The sequence below is a fragment of the Galleria mellonella genome, unplaced genomic scaffold (genome assembly GCF_026898425.1).
Source record: "Galleria mellonella isolate WM207_F2 unplaced genomic scaffold, CSIRO_AGI_GalMel_v1 utg223, whole genome shotgun sequence".
Classification (NCBI taxonomy): Eukaryota; Metazoa; Arthropoda; class Insecta; order Lepidoptera; family Pyralidae; genus Galleria; species Galleria mellonella.
The window spans coordinates 1,187,976-1,208,136 of record NW_026442042.1 but is presented as its reverse complement, the minus strand read 5'-3'; the positions used below and the strand labels follow the sequence as shown (position 1 = coordinate 1,208,136).

Genomic DNA, 20,161 nt, shown 5'->3' with positions numbered 1-20,161 from the left:
CATATTAGTCCTCAGAATAATAATTTTACTGTGATATCAAATTGAAATTATAATTATAAAGATGGGTTCCGAGAATATTGTCTCAAAATCGACACTATTAAATTAATTTTGTTATACGGGTTGGTTACATCCTAATAAATTTAAATAATAGGTTAATACTTGAAAATCGAATCTGACTCTTATTTTCGTGAAGTTAAATTATTGTTTCAGTGTACATGAACGTTAAATACCTACATAGGGTACATTTTACTCAGAAAAAAACAATTACGGCGTCTTTAGTCATGACAAAAAAAATGAACTATGAGATTTTTCGTAGTGTAGATAGATAGATAGATAATTTATTTGTATTACTTACAGCAGACAAATAACAATAGACATACACAGTAAAAAGACATAAAAGAATGCATGTACAAAAAAATAATAGAATAAAATATATATTAGGTTACAAATATTTAATTTAAACCACGGAATCATGTTGAAAATAAATTTAATTATTAAAATCGGTTTAAAATTACGAAAATTTCGTGTAAAATACACACAAAAACTTTTTCTTTTGGTTGTCGCTTAAAAAATTTCATTATACCTACTTAGAACAACTGTATAACAACTGTCAAAGTTCTAATTAGGTTTCGTCGAAAATGAGTGAGACTAATGTGGCGTGTAAAGAAAAAGTTAACTTTCTTGGAACAAACTTTATTAAGATGAGTGTTTACTATTAATTTCTTGTGAATGCTCGCATGCATTTATATCTATAATATAAACTTATAAATCGACGATATCTGTAGATAAAATATTAAAAAAATATATTCTTAGTCTTAAGAATTCTAAGTCAACATTATAAGAGCAACAGAAACTGAAACAATTTTTTTTACAATTTTTGTTTGTCTGTACCTTATTCCGGCATTATACTAATACTACAGTACCAAATTCACAATTCGATACAGTTCACAGTTGTGTTTCTACATGTTGAATTAAAATCTGGTGTAACCTACACTAAATTTTAATATTTTTTTTTTATTTAAATTATATATTTCCAAAATCCACGAATACGCAATCGCGAGCAAAAGTTAATATAAATAAAAACATCGTGAACTTTAAGGTAAACAAAATTGTATGCGAAACTTCATTTAAATCTGTTTATTTCTTTGTGAATAATTGGGTTACACTTTGAATAAAGATTTTTACCTAAAGTTTCTATATTTCTGTTTGAATCTAGTTTTGATTCTGTTGTTATCTAATTAATTGTAGATAGCGATATGTAGCTTTTTCAAAATGTTTCAATGGTTTTATACGTGACGCTACAAAGAAGCAGACTAATAAAAATTAAAAACAAATAAATATTGCCTATGAAGTTTCCGTACATATTAGAAACATCAAGAAGTATCATGAAATAAATCCATCTACAGACTCCTTTTATCTATATGATTACGTGCGTATAGATTTATTTCGGTTTCTTATTATTTTTTAAAGGTCATTGATTTATTACTTCCCTTTATCACATCGCTCTGTGAATTTATTTGGACAGTGACAAAGCACTGTTGGGAACTTATTTTTACGGAAAATAGCAAGCGTTGTATGCAAACACAATGTACCTACTTACTCGGTCTCGGCCGCAATTTCCTTCCGAAATAACCAGAATTCTTCCCGCCTTTTGTTGCCAATTAATCACACAAGAACATAACTCGGTTCAGTGATTGATTGGTTTTGCTTGTGAATCCATATTAAAATCCAGCGCTAGAGAAAGATTTTTTTTCAACCCGTTTGTACCCTTTTTTTGGATACATATTTAGAAATATGAACGCGTGTGACTGGGTTATGCTGATTGTCCAGAATGAAAAGGAGTCAAGTCCTCCTCTATCTTAAATGCCAGTATATCAGTTTTTGTTGCTCAGATTGTTGAGGTTGTGCAGAACGCACCTTTTTAGAGAATATTTTTAAATTTTATATTTTTATTTTGTTTTTTGATATCTGACAATGTCACGATTTGATTATTATATTTTTTCTCTACCACTAGCAGCGACCGTTTTATTATTTCATAAAATATACAGTCCTTTCTCAAGAGCATATCTCTCGTTAAAATATTGGTCCTCTCGCTAATAATAAAACCATGGTGGTAGAGACGCGATCAGTTAAAAAAGCGAACGCAGCAAGTATGGAGCAAGGCCAATTTTCTACCGTTCAACACGGAAGCCCTACCAGCTCCACACCAACTGCTGGCGCTCAGCAGTCCGTTGGAATTCCCAGCGGCGCCGCTAGTTCTGTTTCAGGGTCTTCAACTACTGTAAGGAGTCGTACCTTACAAATAGAAGCGGATTATGCTAAAAAAATTGCGATGCTGGAGCGCGCTGCATTGGAGCGTGCCAAAGAGCGCGAGCGTGTGGTATTGGAACAAGAGCGCGCCGCTTTAGTACTACAAAAACAAGCACGTATCGCCGCCTTGGAGGAGAGAGGTAGTATACGTACTCGTAGTAGTCGTTCAAGTCACATCTCTAACAGAGAGGTACGAAAATGGTTAGACACATGTCTAGAGGCTATACCCTCAGTGGAAGTAAATGAGCAACCGCAGAACATTAAAATTAATACGTCCTGTAGTAAACCCACTACTAATAGCAATTGTTCTGCGGCATTAGCGGCACATTTACAAATACCGAACAATAGCTTTAACCCTGTGACTACCACAGATACTCAATATCTTCGGCCTATCCTAAAAGAATCTAATGTGGCTAATAATTTCGATGTTTGCACAAGCCCGGCGAGGGCCAGTTCTAGTGCGACTAAAATCAAACCGGTTTCCTCCACTATTAATAAAACCCCAAGTGATATAGCTTTGTTAGCAGAAGCAATTACATCACTTTCAAAAGAAAGTCAACACAACGTAAAATTTGGAGATGGTCGTCTACCTTTTTTTGATGGCAAGCCTTTAGATTGGTTAACCTTCAAACGTGTATATGACAACACGAAATCAAGATATTCTGACTCGGACAACCTAACGCGTATCAATATGGCGCTGCGGGGAGAGGCACATGATGCTGTAGCAGTACTGTTAGTCTCCGCTCAAGACCCTACTCAGGTAATACAAGCATTAGCAACAAGGTTTGGTAGGCCTGAACTAATTGTTTTACAAGAAGTGGCAATGATGCGTTCCCTGCCAAAGGTCAACATCGATTGTAGTGACCTTCATAAGTTCGCTTGTCGAGTTCGTAATTCAGTAGAAGTAATGAAACTTTTAGAACAACGATGTTATTTAGAATCGCCAGAACTTTTTCAATCTATTCTTAGTAAACTCACACCTCTATTACGGACACGTTGGGCTGACTTTGCAGCGTCTCATTTCCATCAAGAGGTAACTAAACTCGAGCTCTTAGCCTCCTTCCTCACTCAAGAGGTGGATCTACAGCTCAAGTTTGGTCTCCTCAATGAACCTATTTATTATAATCGAAGCAACAAAATTCGTTCGGTTGCAATTAACAAACCATCCACGTCCATTGTTCCATACATTTTTCAATCTGAAACTCATGAACAATCATCTAGTGTAACATCTCACAATAAAAAGATATGCTATTTTTGTAATGACGATCATAGCTTATCTCATTGTAATAATTTTAAGATATTGTCAGTTGATGACAGATGGAAATTTGTTAATGAGAAAAAACTTTGTCATAAGTGTCTTAGAAAAGGTTCACATAATTATAAAAGTTGTAATATTTCTAAGGAAATCTGCAACAATAAAAAATGCAATTCTAGACACCATAAACTATTACATATTGCTCATGTGGTTGAAAGTGAGGTTGAACATGGTGAATCATCTTCCACTCCTCAATCTGGAGAACTTGAAGGTTCTGATGAATCATCATGCAAACAAACGACTGATTTTATAGCTCATGCTAGTAACTCACTTCCATTATGCAATGTTCAACATCCATGTTATCGACCTTTCTTAAAAATTATAGCTGTTGAAATCTCTGGCCCACGTGGTAGTGTGAATACTTACGCTTTGTTAGATGATGGGTCAACCGCTACTTTTATAGACTCGGAGCTCGCTGCAAAAATTGGAGCCCGAGGACCTACTGTCAAAACTCTTTTAAAATGTGTCGGCGGGTTATCAAAACATACAGAAATAGAGTATGTAGATTTTAATATTAGAGGTTGTCATGTTGATAAGACGTATCAAGTCAAGCAGGCTCGTTCTATAAAAGATTTACAATTAGCTAAACAGTCTGTCTGTCCCCAAGATATTAGTAAATTTTCTTACCTTTCCGATTTGGCTTCCTATTTATGTTATGAGAATGCACAACCAAAAATTGTGATCGGTATCGATAACTGGCATCTTACCATACCGCAATCCATACGGAAAGGTACGAGAACGCAACCAGCTGCAATTAACACTGCTCTTGGTTGGGTTTTATTCGGTTTTAGTAGTAGTAAAACTAGTCCAGTTGATTTAGTGAATCATGTTCAGTGTAATGAAACAGATTTTAACAAGACAGATTTATTGGAAAATCTTATAAAAAATTATTACAAGTTGGATTCGATAGGAATTACTAAGAAAGAACCGCGTAGTGCAGATGATGAACGCGCTATTGAAATTTTAGAACGTACAGCTAATCGTCTTCCGTGCGGTAGATTCGAAGTCGGTTTATTATGGAAATCTAATAATCCTGTCATTCCTAACAGCTATCCTCTTGCTTTATCGCGTTTTTTAAGTCTTGAAAAGAAAATGATCAGTGATCCTACTTATGCTGAGCGTTATAAACAAAATATTCGCGATCTCGTTACTAAAGATTATGCTGAGAAATGTCAAAATGAACCTTCTTCTAATTCTGTATGTTGGTTTTTACCTCATTTTGGCATAATAAACCCCAATAAACCGGCAAAACTACGAGTAGTACACGATGCTGCCGCAAAAATCAAAGGTGTTAGCTTAAATTCACTTCTACTTACGGGTCCAGATTTATTGCAATCTTTAATCGACATTTTACTTCGTTTTAGAGAGGGTAAAGTAGCTATGACTGCAGACATTAAGGAAATGTTCCCTAGGTTCAAAATTATCGAACAGGATAGAGATGCTCAAAGATTTCTCTGGCGCGACAGCCCTACTGATCCTATAGAAACCTATAGAATGTCATCAATGATCTTCGGAGCAGTTTCTAGCCCCTTTACAGCTATGTATATGAAAAATAAAAATGCTCTAGAGTTTAAAGATCAATATCCCGACGCGGTTCATGGTATTATATACGATACTTACATGGATGATTATATCGGTTCAGTAGATTCTAGTAGTGATGAAGCAGCTCAGTTGGCGGCAGATATTGTCAACATTCATGCGCGCGCAGGCTTAGAGATGCGTGGATGGGTATCCAATGACCCTAAAGCGCTCCGTCTGTTGCCAAATCATCTTTTATCAGAATCGGTATCTAATATTAACCTAAACTTAGCGAATTTTCCGTCGTCTACACCATGCATCCGCGCTCTAGGATTATACTGGCACCCATCTAGCGACCTTATAGGCTTTAACACTTCTATTAAAAGTAATCAAGAAACTTTGCCTAGTTCGCTTACTAAACGTATTATATTGTCTTTAATTATGCGAGTCTTCGATCCATTAGGAATCCTCGCTCCAGTTGTTATTCGCGGTCGTATTTCAAAACGTTTGGCGTATGAATTTGGATTGGGACACGGAGCTCCCTCCTTCTGAAGCCATAGCCTGGAAGGAATGGTTTCAAGATTTAATTATTACCGCCGAGATAAAAATACCGCGCTGTTATAACTTTCATAGGTTGAAACCAAATCAAATAGAGTTGCACGTCTTTGCCGATGCCAGCGCTCAGGCTTACGCAGCGGTGGCATATTGGCGCTTCGTTTATCCTAATGGAGACGTACAACTTGCATTGATCTGTAGCAAGTCACGTGTAGCGCCTTTAAAACCATCTAGTATTCCTAGATTAGAGTTGCAAGCTGCATTAATAGCCGCACGTCTAGCTACAACCATCGTAGAAGCAGTCAAATTTAAACCACTTAAGCGCACATTTTTGTGCGATTCGATGAACGTTTTGGGTTGGCTTCGTAATGATGCACGATCATACAAGACATTTGTAGCTCATAGAGTAGGTGAGATAATAGAACTTTCAGATGTTAGTGAGTGGCACTGGGTTCCAACCGCTTATAATGTTGCCGATGATTCAACACGTTTAAGCCGAGGCCCTTTAACTTCAGACTCACGCTGGATAAAAGGACCTGAATTTCTTCTAACTTCTGATTGGCCTAAGGAACCTGCTATTTCCCATAATCAAACCATCCATACTAATACACCCGAGACTCACATACATCTCATTAACGAAATTGAGTCGAATAAGCCAATTTCAGCAGACGCACAACGTTTTAGTTCGTGGAATCGTTTAATTCGTGCCACAGCATATGCTCATCGTTACTTATCATTGTTACGTCTTACTTCATTAAGAAAAAAAGGCCTGAATATAGAACTCATTCATAAAGTAGAAGGCCGCATTTTTTCTTTTCGTCCGCCATCCAACTCAAACGTCGATCGACAACGCAATACAATACGTAGCACACTTACCGCGGAAGACTTACATTTGGCAGAAATTCATGTGCTACGTAAAAGTCAATTAGATTCTTTCTCATATTCAAAACGGTTTACCCGTGTCACACCGTAGTAGGTTATCGAAACTGCCAGGTCAAAAATGAACATAAGATCTTTTATACTGACCTAACATATCGGAATGGAAGGTTCAAAATATTTTTATCGTTTCGAGTTATATTTCTTTGGGAAAAATATATTTAGCTTCATTGGTAAGCATTCCTTTTGAAGGGATGCTAATTATTTAAATTACAACCTGTGAAGCTATAGTCTGAAAATTTAGAAAAGTTTGATGATTCCGCGTGTTGTTTTTGTTGAAGAAATGGCATCTTCGTCACTTTTAGACTTAGTTATAAAAATAAAGACGATATAAAAATAAAAAAAATGGTGAATTGATATCACTGGTCTGGTTTTCAACATGTAAAATAATTCACGTAATGTAGGTATTATTTTTAAAGAAATGTACCTACAATCAATTTTGTAATATACTCATCCACATTACATTTTAGTTGGTAGGTGAGTTGGCGTACGCAAGTCAATGTGTCACGCGTCGTAAACACTATCTTAGATACTTTATTGCGACACTACCTTACAGTTTATAGTGGGACTAATGTTGTTTACGTAATGTTTTTTACAGTTATAAAGGTTCTATTAAACCAGCAATATATACTTACTTATCTGAGATAAATTTCGATTTAGAATAAGTATTTATATACACAATTTTGTACTGAGCTTGGTAATCTAAAATTACTGTTCTTCGGTAACTTCGGTAGTAAAATATTTGTTCTAATGTTTAAAGCCATAAAATTACACGAGAAGTCCTTAATTTTAATATTTTAATAAAATTAAAAATTAAACTTAGAATTAAAATTAGTATGACTAGATATCGGCTAATACATATAATAATAAGTTATTGAAAATAATTATAATTATGATTTGTTATATTTATATATTGACGACCTTGGTAATTTAACACACCATCTTTTTTGCAATGGTCGCGAGTTCAATTCTTGCAAAAAGTATGTTTACATGGGTGCTTTCTATGTATAATACGTATGTAATTATATTTCCAAAGAGGGTTGACGTCGGGCAGGCGACCGGTCGTAAAACTATAAGCCAAATCTTTTTGTAATATGGATAAAAAAAAAATATATTATGCCGAGCCTAAATAATAATTGGGATAAGGGTAGGAAGATAATGATGAATTTTTTAATAATTAATATAATTAATTATTAAAAAAAAATTAAGTATTTGTATCACATATCTAGTACCCATAGTAGAAGCTGTACTTTGTATGGAACTAGGGACGCTGAATAATATCTCCAAGAGTATTTTATTAAGGGTTACTATTTATATGGCTATCAAAATTAATATTCTGTGTCACAGTCACATGTAGTAATACTTAATGTTTTGGTAGTTTGTTATGTGTGCCGAGTTCAGAACGGGGATTAGTTTATGAGTTGTGAAACGAGTTCATTTGAATAGTTTCTCGTTGTTTCATACATTTCTGGTGTTTAATTTAATTATAAAGGGCTGTTGTTTGTTTCTGAATAAGTTAAGATTATAAGCTCAGATGTAGATACGCCTATTTACATATCCTACTGATGGAGATATATGCCTGTTTATATTTGCAGTTCGTTTCTATTGTAGTGACTGCGTAGATTTCGGGAGTCGTTTATATATTAACTTTCCTTTTCAAGTGTATTTCGGAGGATTTCGGGAAATATAACTGAATTGAAACTGAAAACAAATCCGCGTGGTCCTGGCGTAGAATAGGCTGCCCCTTTCTTTCTCGTGGGTATCGTAAGAGGCGAATGAGGAAGGGCGAAGGATGGGCGGCAGCGTTTCTCTTAAAATATCTTTACAACCTGCGGTTGCCAATCTGCCTGCCAAGTGTGGTAACTACTGGCAAAACACACAAGAGGGAGGTTTATGTTCAATAGTGGACAGTTAAATGATGATATGACGATAATTATGAACTGATTTGAGTACCTCTTTCTTTTTGAAGTTGGTGGAAACAATGAAGATTTCTAAATACATTGGTATAAGTCTCTCAGTAATGACAACGATTGTTCTACCAAGGGTGTAGTGATTAAGAAAAAGACTAAGGTATACGAACATTTTGCAGATAGTCAACGAATGCAGTCGTTCCTTGTAACGGTCTGGCTTTTGTTCAGTGACAGAAAACTTCTTTATTCATAAAAACTAAAACATTTTACAAATCTATTTTAACACTATTATTACACTATTTTGTTACTTTCTTTCTAATCGAGAATATAAAACTCAAAAGAAGATACAAAACAGTCGAATACCTAATATAGGTCTATGAGAGCTTCGACGTTTTTATGAATAAGGGGGAGGGGGAAAGACATATTTGATTTAAAAAAGATAGCTTTAAATAATTACTAGCATGATGATAACAGATTATATTGCCATAAAGAATAATCTTGAGTTGCCAACATCTACCGATTAGATTATTGCTTACTAGCTGTATCCCGCGGCTTTGTTCGTGTGTATTAGTATATAAAGTATCCTATATGCTAAGTTAGGATATAAACTATATGTGTACTAAAGTTTATTTAAATTCATTTAGTAGTGTTTGTGTGAAAGAGTAACAAATATCCATCCATTCATCCTTACAAACATTTAATTTACAATTATTATACAATTAACAATATTAATAGGTTAATTTCTCGTATATTTGTCTTATTATAATTATTTCTACTAAACTTTTGTGGTTTGCGCATATTTAATGGATGTATATCAGAATCTGTTTAAAGGATGGATATACTAGTGAAATTTTAGGACATGACGACGCCTTAGTCCACCCACGGGAATTGCGGAACTTGAGACGTGTGCTTCGGTGCCCCACTCCATTTTGCTATATCCATTTTGCACTTTATATTTATTTAACGCTGCGTTCACCACTTTCTATCGGGGGCGCATATTATTCGCTGTATCAAAATAACTTTAAAATTTATTTTATTTACGACTAGATATCTCATGGTGTTACACGCGTGATCAATACATAAAGTATTTTATGTACTTGCCATATAACCTACTCGTGTACCAAATTTCATTCAAATACTTTTAATAGTTTTTCCGTAAAAGAGTAACAAACATTCATTCATCCATTCATCTTTACATATTTCCGCATTTATAATATTGTATAATAATAGAATAAAGCTATAATGATAGTAGTACTTATGTGGGCACCTAAATAAAATTTGGAGTGGTTACAATATTACTAAACATAAAATATAATACTTTACAAGAATGTAATAAATCGAATTTTATAGAGCATGTCTCATAAAATATAAGGGAGGTCGTTAATATGACCCAAAGAATTGTGGGTGGTATGAGTTTGACACAATATTTTGGATTGTATCCTTACTCGAACCCAAAACGGGATTGGAATAATAAATAGTAACCACCTACGTAGGTACAAATAGCATGAAAATCGTGTCTTCATATTAATACAAATTCGTTAAATTTAAATGGATTGTTCTTTAACTTCGAAATATGGGTTCGATTTGAAAATGGAATTGACTTTTTTATAGCATTTATAAATCGTATTTTAAATAACTGGCCAGTTATGATAATCTTATATACATATATTGTGATAATTGTGAAAATTAAAAAAGGTCTTTGAATTTTTGTTACTTAATCATGTATAAATAGTTGAATAGATTTAGAAAAAGTATGGTACACAAATTTAGTTAAGTTAACACATGTAGCTGTTGATCCTAATTTATGCAGACAAAGCCAGCAATTTTTACCTCAGCTAGTTACCATAAAAGCTTAGTTAATATACGAACTACTCAGATTTAAAAGGATGTTATTCCATGGAAACAGCGTAACGGGATACGCAGTATTATTTTACCCCTTTGTAAAGTAATAATTTAGTGTTCATTGCTTACTCCAATTTTATAAATCTTTTTTTAAATGGAAATTAATTTAGTATCTGTTTTTAAATGGATTGAAAATGTAATAGTAAGTTGAAGTCAGTCCAGTTATTTTATCGCCATCGTGACGAACTCACTAGGGTTTAATTACGATACGATGGTTTCGGGACAGGGGGTTACATGAAGGTCGATTTGATGAGATAATAGGGCCATTACTAATATATATATATATATATATATATATATATATATATATATATATATATATATATATATATATATACATTAGTAATGGCCCTTATCTATCTATCGTATCAGGCGGTACGGCACGGTAAAGGGCAAATGATAATTTTTAGCCTGAATTTTAAGTGGAAATTGATAGCGTATTATTCTCCGGGTGCGATCGAACGAGAAAGGTACCCATACAAAGTGCCGCCCTTTGCTACCATTAACCCGTCGACGCGTCCATTAACTAATGGCACGCTGCGTTGTAATAGCGCGCTGGGCAAACACTGTCCTAGCTTGGCTTAACTTAGGACGCATTTAGCTCCCACAGTTTAAGTCGTGTCACAGTAGAATATATTTCAGTTGTAAAATTGTGGTTATACCTACTTTAAATGTGTCACTAAAAATTCCACTATTTAAACTATAACGCCAAAGTATTTTAGGTAAAAATATAATTTTAAAAGCAATTATTTATTTATGGAGTGGTAATTTTGATATATTATTGTATTCTTATTTAAAATACAAAACGTATTAATTCTGCGATTATGTTTATTTCATAGTAGGATAGGCTGATGTTATTCGCCTTTAAGACGACCAATTATGTGGTCAAATACCTTTACTCTGTCTTATACGACAACCTGCTCTATTGAAGGTTCTTTATCTTCACATTTTGATAATACTGTTAGAGACATTGCCTAAAGTCAAGACAATATTTTGGTTAGTGTATAGATGATTTGATGAATGGCTAAATGACTTATTATGGATATATAAATGCACTTTTAAAACAGAAACAGATAAGAATAAATATCAATAAAATATTTTGTGAATATTCGATCTAAACTTTTTTTAATATTGAAGAAGAATCGAAAGAAAGTTTGATACAAACTGGATAAGTATCACAAAATAATATATATTTACTTAAATCGAACAATAATTATAAATAAAAGCACTGAAGACCTACACCGCAGTTGGTGACGAGAGCGCTATCTTTTCTCACACAAAGAATTGCTATAGCTATTCAGTGATGAAATACAGCCATTGTCCTTAGTAGTACTCCCGTAGGGAGTGACCTTTACGACACCTATAAGGGCGCACATTTCTTACCTGTTTCTTTTTTTTTCTTAAGAAAAATGTATTCTTTTTTTAAATTTAATTACAGATTACATTTTCATGAAAGGTCTATCCAATATAATTTAATTATTTTGCTAAAACATTTTATCAATATATTCAAGGACTGTCCATTATTAAAACGGCCTTTTGTTCTGTTATTTCCAGTTGAAGATGGATATTTTATATAACGAAATTCGTGATTATTTAATCTGTAAGTACCTACGTGTTGTACCTATTATACAAAACTGGCGAATTTAATTTAGTAATTCTCTTCATATCTAAATGAGAAACTACAAAGGTAGTAATGTTACCACGATGTTTCGTAGTTAAAGGCTTTTGAGCAAGGCTGCGAATATTAATTGTTCACGAGTAGTTTCTCGCAACTTGCAGTACTCTCAGTTCTCTGTGTTTCCCTCTATTCGCCTTCTTTCGTTGTTCCCTTCTCTCCCAGCTAAGGACTACTTGAAATGTGCCAGATCAAAATATAAAAAAAAAAAAAATTACTTATGAAAAGATAGCTTAGTAATAAAATAAAAGACAAGGTTTTAACGTGAGAAAAGAATTTAAACAAATAAATTCTTATAACATTTAAGGAAAAATATTAATAAATTTAATATTATATTATAAAAATATTTTCCTTAAATCAATATTTTGTTTTAATAGAGTTGTATTGGATATAGATATATTGCAAAATTTATTGCAATCTAAATATTTAAATCTAAAATATTTTTATATTCTGCCAATATTTATTAATTGTCAAATTTAGTCTCTTGTTAATAAATGAATGTGCACTTTATAGTCCGAAATGATAAAAAGTGTTATATTTATTTTCTTTAAATTATACCTAAATGAAGTTTCCAAATATATTAAACAAACAAAATAAATATTATAGAAAAAATACTGATGATTCTTATCGCTATATTTTATATCATATTGATGACACTGTAAATAAGACAAATGACTATTGAATTTATTTGGACAGATATGTTAAAAAATTATAAGTAAAAAGAAGAAATTTGATAGATAGAGCGTCAGCCGTGTTTTTTTTTTTCAGAACAAGACTAAACCTTTGATTAGTTGGTATTAGTGAAAAGTATAATATGAACAAAGGTTTAGTTCTGTTTATAACAGCAACAGATAATTTATAACAGCAATATTGTGGGTTTTGCAGAAACATCGTGTAATATTTGTTTTTCAATAAACTGAGTGGGCAAAATATTTCCATTTTCTTTTGTCAGAAAGTGTCACGTCGTGACAGTTGGATGACATTTATTTCATTAAATATTATTCTTGTTTGTAGCGATATTATTTTATGTATGTATTTATATAATTTTCCTGTTTAATGTATTTTTTTGTATTCAACTTTATAAAGAAGGAAGATCTGAATAAGACTTAAATTTTGTGTGTATACTTCGCGATGTATTCGAAAATTCTAAACTGATTTTTACAATTCCTTTTGCGATTTACTTGTATAAATTGTTAAATTCTATATATATTAGAACCATCAAAAACATCAAGATTGTGTTAGCAATCGTGGTAATGTTAATATATGATCCATACAGGAGTAAACTGAAATTTATATTGAATTTAAAAGCATTTAAATTGTCAAAGATATCATATATATATTTTGAAATAACTTAAAATCTAATTCAATTTTGTTTCCAAATAAATGTAGTTTTCGTAAATATAAATACATGCTTGTCTGTTTGTTTATAAAATTCATGATGACATAATATCCAAATTGGTTTCAACTTGTGTTTATGAAACATTTATTGAATTACTATATTGATTAATCATATATACATTGCCATACGAATTATTTCACATGAAGTTTGAAGAGTTTTTAATGTATGATCTGTATTTCAATACTCGGCACAATCAGTAAACAATGATGTCATGTTATTTTTATAGATAATAATAATAGTGCACAATATAAACATATAGATAAATTAAATAGGTTTCTGTATTAATATAGTGTATATTAGTGAGAAACTAATATTATAAATGCGAAAAAAAATATTGCATATTATTCCATTTTTATATTTTATATTTTTAAGTTAGTAATTCGTCAAAAAAAATTAAATATATTTCAAGTAATAAAAGAAAAAAGCAGCAATCGCACTGGAATTGAAATCTGTAGATGGCGCTAATTAGCACCATTATAACATTTGCATACACTTCCGAGCAAATGGCAAAGACAACATCGCCTATTTTATTAATCAGTATTGTTTTTATCTAAGAACAGTCTATTCCGAAATCTTTGATTTTAACCAACCCATCTCATTTGACTTTGATTTAGATGCTATATTAGTTCGAAACATTTTGTTTTCAGTTGTTTTCTGTACGTTTTACGTTTTAACATTTATGCAGATTAGATGATAATTTTATATATAAAAATCTTATGTCACGGTTTTTGTGGTTAAGCTCCTCTGAAACGACTCGACCGATTTTTATTATTTTTTTATCTATATTTAATAGGTACATACTGCTAGGTGATTTTTTATTTGATGGGTGAAAATGGTATGGTAACCCCGCCTACGCTAACGGGATACGCTGGCGGAGCACCAGTGAAGGGTGACACTCGTAGATGAGAATGAAAACAGGCCAGTTAGCCCATCATGATGAATTCATCAGGAATTATGAATTCATGATAGTTTCCAGGGAGAACCATGAGGAGGTCGACCTGTTTGGGTATATTGCTAGCAATGGGATTCTCAGTCTCCATTACTAACAATCCCTTTCCTCCCCCTGCTAGGTGATTAGGATGTCCCTGTCCAGAAAATATTTATATGGCAGAACAATGTTTGGCGGGTCAGCTATTAATTTAATAATGATCATCAGTCTAACCGACATCATACTTAGTCGACATCCAAGTCAGAGCTCAAAAAGCCGATATGTCTCCAGGCAGTGTCCAAGCCCATCTCATGATAAATGAATATCGTTCCGTAGACAGGCTGTCAATCAATAATGAACCTGTTGCTGGTGAGTATTATGGTATACAACTATATATTTTTTTGTTATTGCACAGAATAATAGCGTTGATTGATAAACCATAGCTTACTGCTGAATGTTGACGACATTGATAACAAATTGTTACAAATTAGTATTATTGCATTTTGAATTCTCAAGGAGTTTTATTAATGGGTGATAATGGAATGGTAACACCACCCTTGCTATCGGTATATGCTGACACCAGTGAGGGATGATAGGTGAGGATGTAAGCAGGCCAGTTAATCCATCGTGAAGAATTCCACTAGAATTAACGATGATGGTTTCCAGGGAAAACCGTGTGGAAGCCGCCCTGATAGAGCTAGCAATGAGTCAGTTAAACCTCATAACTAACAATACCTTTCCCCCCAAAAGGAGGGTTTTTTTAATGAGTAGTAATGGAATGATAATCCCGCCTGCGCTATCGGTATACACTGACCAGGCATTAGTGAGAGGTGATATGTGAGAATGAATGCAGGTCAGTTAGCCCGTCGTGATGAATGCAATAAAAATTAGCCACGATGGTTTCCAGGGAGAACCCCGTGAAGGTCGACCTAATGTGATTGATTTATTGTTGAATTCATTACGATTGGCCAATTGACCTGCTACATCCTTATCTATCATCCCTCACTGGTACCTCGTCAGTGTATACCGATAGCGCAGGCGGGGTAACAAGCCCATTAACGTTCATTAAAAAAAAGACCTGGTAGAGTATATTGCTAGCAATGGGGCTGTCAAACCCCATTAATAACAATCCCAAGGAGGGTCTGACATCAGGCAGCCGGCCGGTCGTTAAGCTAAAAGCAAAAAAAAAACACATTACGCCGACCCCAAAAATTTATGTCAAATGAACTGCTTTCATCGTTTTATTTAATTTTTTTTTTCAGTTGTGCTACTAGCATAGGCTGATACATAATCCCATCTTCATATATATAAAAAAAAGATGAAGACTTGTATAACAATTGTTCAAATTTCTAAACATGTTTACAATTATTTCGTTATGAACCATTACTGAAAATAGACAAGGCAAAAATACAGACAGGCATCTTAAAAACGAACAACATATGTACGTCGGTACTATGTTAGTAACTCGGGAATAAGTACCTACATAGCGTAGTTTTGTCATGAATATGAATAAGCGTGAAATGCACCACCCGCCTTCTTTTATGCATTCACGTTGTATTTTTACAGTACAACATATAAATGAAAAATCTAGATATTTTGTATTATACCCCGCTACCTCTCTATCATCTCATAGGGTAAGTATGATTCAAACTTACTAAAAATTCTATATTACGATGTTCTTTTACACTAATTTCCGCTAAATAATAAACGCTTATATGTTGTTATATAAAGGAAACAGGTTACCTTAAAAAAATTCATTCTGTACGTTGAATCAACGTGCTAAGTTGTCACCATAACACATTTTTCTAGTCCTTTCTACATGATGCGTGTCTCAGTTTAGTAAAATATGTAAATATAGTATATACTTATGTAAATATAGTACGTAAATTGGCGTAGATTTATATACATGTAAATTAGTACTATAAAAATATACATAAAATGGACTTACATATAAACTTTTCAACGCAACTTATAATTGATGCGAGTATATCCATGATTGAATCTATAACCAATTTATCCTGACTTAGATGCACAGTAATGTTTGGCCTAAATCTGTGTTCACACACAATAATAAAACTATAAAACATGTCGAAAATAAATAGATAATAATATCTATCTATAATTTATCGCTGTATTTATTTAAAACAATTGCAAATTTCAATTACATTGTAAGTGGTTGCTGAAATATAATGCTCTGACAGACGGTTGGATGAAATCGCACCATAACAGCTTCTATATACCTTTTTCATACAGAACCCTAAAATATTAAATTATACGAAGTTCTGAAGTTGTAGTTTTATTTATATAAACTGAACAAAATGTTTTGCAGCTGTTAGTAAAAACGAGGAATATTAATGAATGTCCACAATTAGAATTTTGTATAAATACAAGTGTTATAGTATAAACTATTTCAGTTAGATATATCTATATTTATGCACCTATGATATATTATGGTATTGAATTTTGCTCAATTGAAATAAAATGATAAGTAACTACCTATCATCCAATTCTTATTCGTGAATGGTTTTTTTGTTTTCAATTTAATAATATATAGTAGTTACATCTCTATTTAATTACTATATTTGTTTACGCCAACCCAAAGAATTATCAACAAACTGACATTATACACAAGAACGGGGACGGAGGCCATTGAAATTCCGAAAACAGAAACAATTCAACGCGACGACAGTTAAAGGCTTTCTACTGTATTTGCACCAACTCCGTTACGGTATAAGCAAAGAGAATTGACGCGGAAATCTAGTCCTTCAAGATAATATAAAGAGATAAATTCACAAATATTGCTAAGAATCATTGGATGAAGATATCTCAGAAGGATTGCAATTTATTATGGGGAAGACGAAGGCATTTAATGGTTATGGTGGTTCCAATGCTATGCTTTTTGGAAGAGGTTTTTGTTGTGTCAAGCATATGACATATGCTGAGATGATGAGCTGATGACTGAAATAAAATGTCTGTAGATCTACGGAGAGCACCCTGTCAGCATAATTTACAGATTTCAAGTACCTGCTGGGTATATATATACGTTATTTTTGTGTATTCTGTAGTTAATATATATTACTTAATCAATTAATATTAAAAAGTATTATTTATGTATTATATGTATAGCCATTTAAGAAGCTCCTCACTTGTACGAATTATTATTCTGCAATAAGTAATAAACAAATACACTATTAATACACCATAGAGAGAATACATATAAAGATAACATTTAAACTTTAGAATTATTAGAACTATAGATTGTGCCTGCACGTAGAAAAAAAACTGACTTCAATTGTGACAAAACCAAGTATTTTGGTCTAAAAATTGAACTATGTAACCGATTTTAAAAAAAATTTTATAACCAATTTAAAAGTATATCCTTCCAGATAAAAAAAGAATTTTCCAAATCACTTTAGAAGTGATGGAGGTATGAGGTAATAAACATAATAGAAATATAACCGAATTGGGTTCGATTAAAAATTAATTACAAATATATCTCTTCTTAATTTGTTAATATCTTTGTTCTTTTTTGTAATATAGTTTAGTTTAATTAAAGCAATAAATATTCATCTATCTATCTGAAATACTATAAAAATCTTGTAACTAGTAAATTGAACGATCCTTATGTATATGTTTGTTAAAACATAGGTTGTATGTAGAGAGATAATGAAAATGATAAATCAATTATAGAAAGATTTATCTCTGTAATTTACACGTGTATAATGCCTTAATTCGTAATTCTATAATATTGAGATAATTGTTCACACTTGACGATATGGCAATTCAAAGGGTATATTTGGCTATCAACCCAATTTACTAAATCAGAAGCCCATTAAGTTTTTATCTGTCGAGTGGGATAATATAATTGTGAAAAGGGCTCGACGGCGGGCTGAGTCTCGCGGATGTCGGATAAACAAAGTTTAGCGGTTGTATATCAACCCGAGTAAAGTTGGAAATGGGCGAATTCTGGTCGAGCAGAGTGTACCAGCCGAGCGCATTTGGCGATCGGAGTTAGGCAGTTTGTCATTATGTCACCAATGCTTCCACCAAGAAGTGCGTGGGTACAAACTATTAATCTCTGCATAAATTGCTGAATCAGAAGAAAGCCTAAATTAATTCTATTAAGAAAAAAGATTTTTTTAATAAGCGAAGTGAAATAAATATAGAAATACTATTACTATATAATATAAAGTCCAGGAACGAATGAATATTTAATGTGTAACTGAAAAAAAAAATTAAAATGGGTGTGGTTTGAATCTTGCATGAACAAAAGAAAAAGATCAGTTTGTAAACTGTGATTTTGGTGATATACCACTTGTAAGATATATAATAAATGAATTACATATATAAAGAAAGTATTGATTACATAATAAATGTAACTAACTTTATCTTGTGCTTCAGCCTACTTGAATTAAGTCAAAAATATCGGGTGTGTAGGTAACCAAGAATAATTATGATTTATTACTATATAAAATCTCATTTAAATGTAATTTTAAATACGTATCTAATTATTTTTTCTAACTAAGAGAACAAACAAGTCAAATCAAAGCAATAATAAATGAAATTTTGCAGTTTTTGTATTTGTAGGTATTTGCTCAATAGCGTAACACGAGAAACATTTTAATTACATCTGAATTGCAATTTTACTCTGCAATTCCAACGGGAATCCTTACGAAATTGAAATATTGACATATTCTATCGACTTTGATACCTCTATAGTAAAAATATATAGTTCATACTATGCATATTTCACAAATGTTATTAGAAATAACAAAAAATAATGATTCCAATAGAAATAACAGATTACGATAGAAAGAACAATTGTAATCTAGTAAGTTTTCGTAGGTAGATAGGTGCTTATAATAAGTAATACTTGGAAAAATAAATCGTAACGTCGCACAGCCATCTCGTTCCATTCGTTTCACATATTGATGTAGGTCTCCGTAACTCAATAATCTCCCTATCGTATTTCCATCCGAGTCTGAGTTTATATGTAACAATATCATAATAAAATGTATGGGACATGCCAGCAATCTTGTAACATAATATTTAAGTAAATAAAAATAGATTTTTGCATGTACTTTACTTTTATATCATATTGTATTATTCTGATTCTTATTGTTAAATATTTTTCACCATTTATTGTTGTTATATACTTATTGTACTAATATTGTATACTAGCTATATCTTACAAATTTGCCTTCATGAATTAGTATTTTCAAGTATTTTGATTTAATTTAGGGTATAGTGTACGAGTATCTGTGTATTAAATGTTAACAATCTGTATTCAGCATTTTAAGTATAATTAAGTAACAAATATCCAAATATTAAGCTTATATAAATAAAAATCAATTGGATAAATGTAAGCGCATTACTTCAGAATTGCTGCATCAATTTGTCTAGTTATGTCGTGTATGTAATTGTAATAAGAAAGATCGTATGAAAGATAAGTGGAAAATTGGGGTTAAAAATCTTTATATAATAAAGAATGAATGTGTGAGAGGGAAAGTTTGGTCTTATTTTTTTCATTAGTGTTAGATAAACATAAACTTTGAGTACTTCATAATTTAATTCACTTATCAAAACCATGAGATACAGCTAGTAGTAAAACAAATAAATGGTATTTATACGTGTGTTGACGAAGTAAGAATAGATAATATACGAGTACCATTCATTTTCACCCCCGTGATCTCATAAGACTCGACAAATTTTC

At 32.3% G+C, this 20,161-nt stretch overlaps 1 protein-coding gene across 1 annotated transcript; it reads left to right on the top strand.

Moving 5' to 3' along the window:
- Positions 1 to 2,107: 2,107 nt before the first annotated feature.
- LOC128200612 (uncharacterized) lies at positions 2,108 to 6,671 on the top strand. The gene is made up of 2 exons (XM_052894604.1): positions 2,108 to 5,655; positions 5,777 to 6,671. The coding sequence occupies exons 1-2, from the start codon at positions 2,108 to 2,110 to the stop codon at positions 6,669 to 6,671; spliced, it is 4,443 nt and encodes a 1,480-aa protein (XP_052750564.1).
- Positions 6,672 to 20,161: the final 13,490 nt, after the last annotated feature.

Bases quoted from the DNA above. Each gene is read 5' to 3' on its own strand.
- LOC128200612 (XM_052894604.1), top strand. From the start codon at position 2,108: ATGGTGGTAGAGACGCGATCAGTTAAAAAAGCGAACGCAGCAAGTATG. The intron at 5,656-5,776 runs GTATGAATTTGG...TAACTTTCATAG, and splicing joins CGTATTTCAAAACGTTTGGC to GTTGAAACCAAATCAAATAG.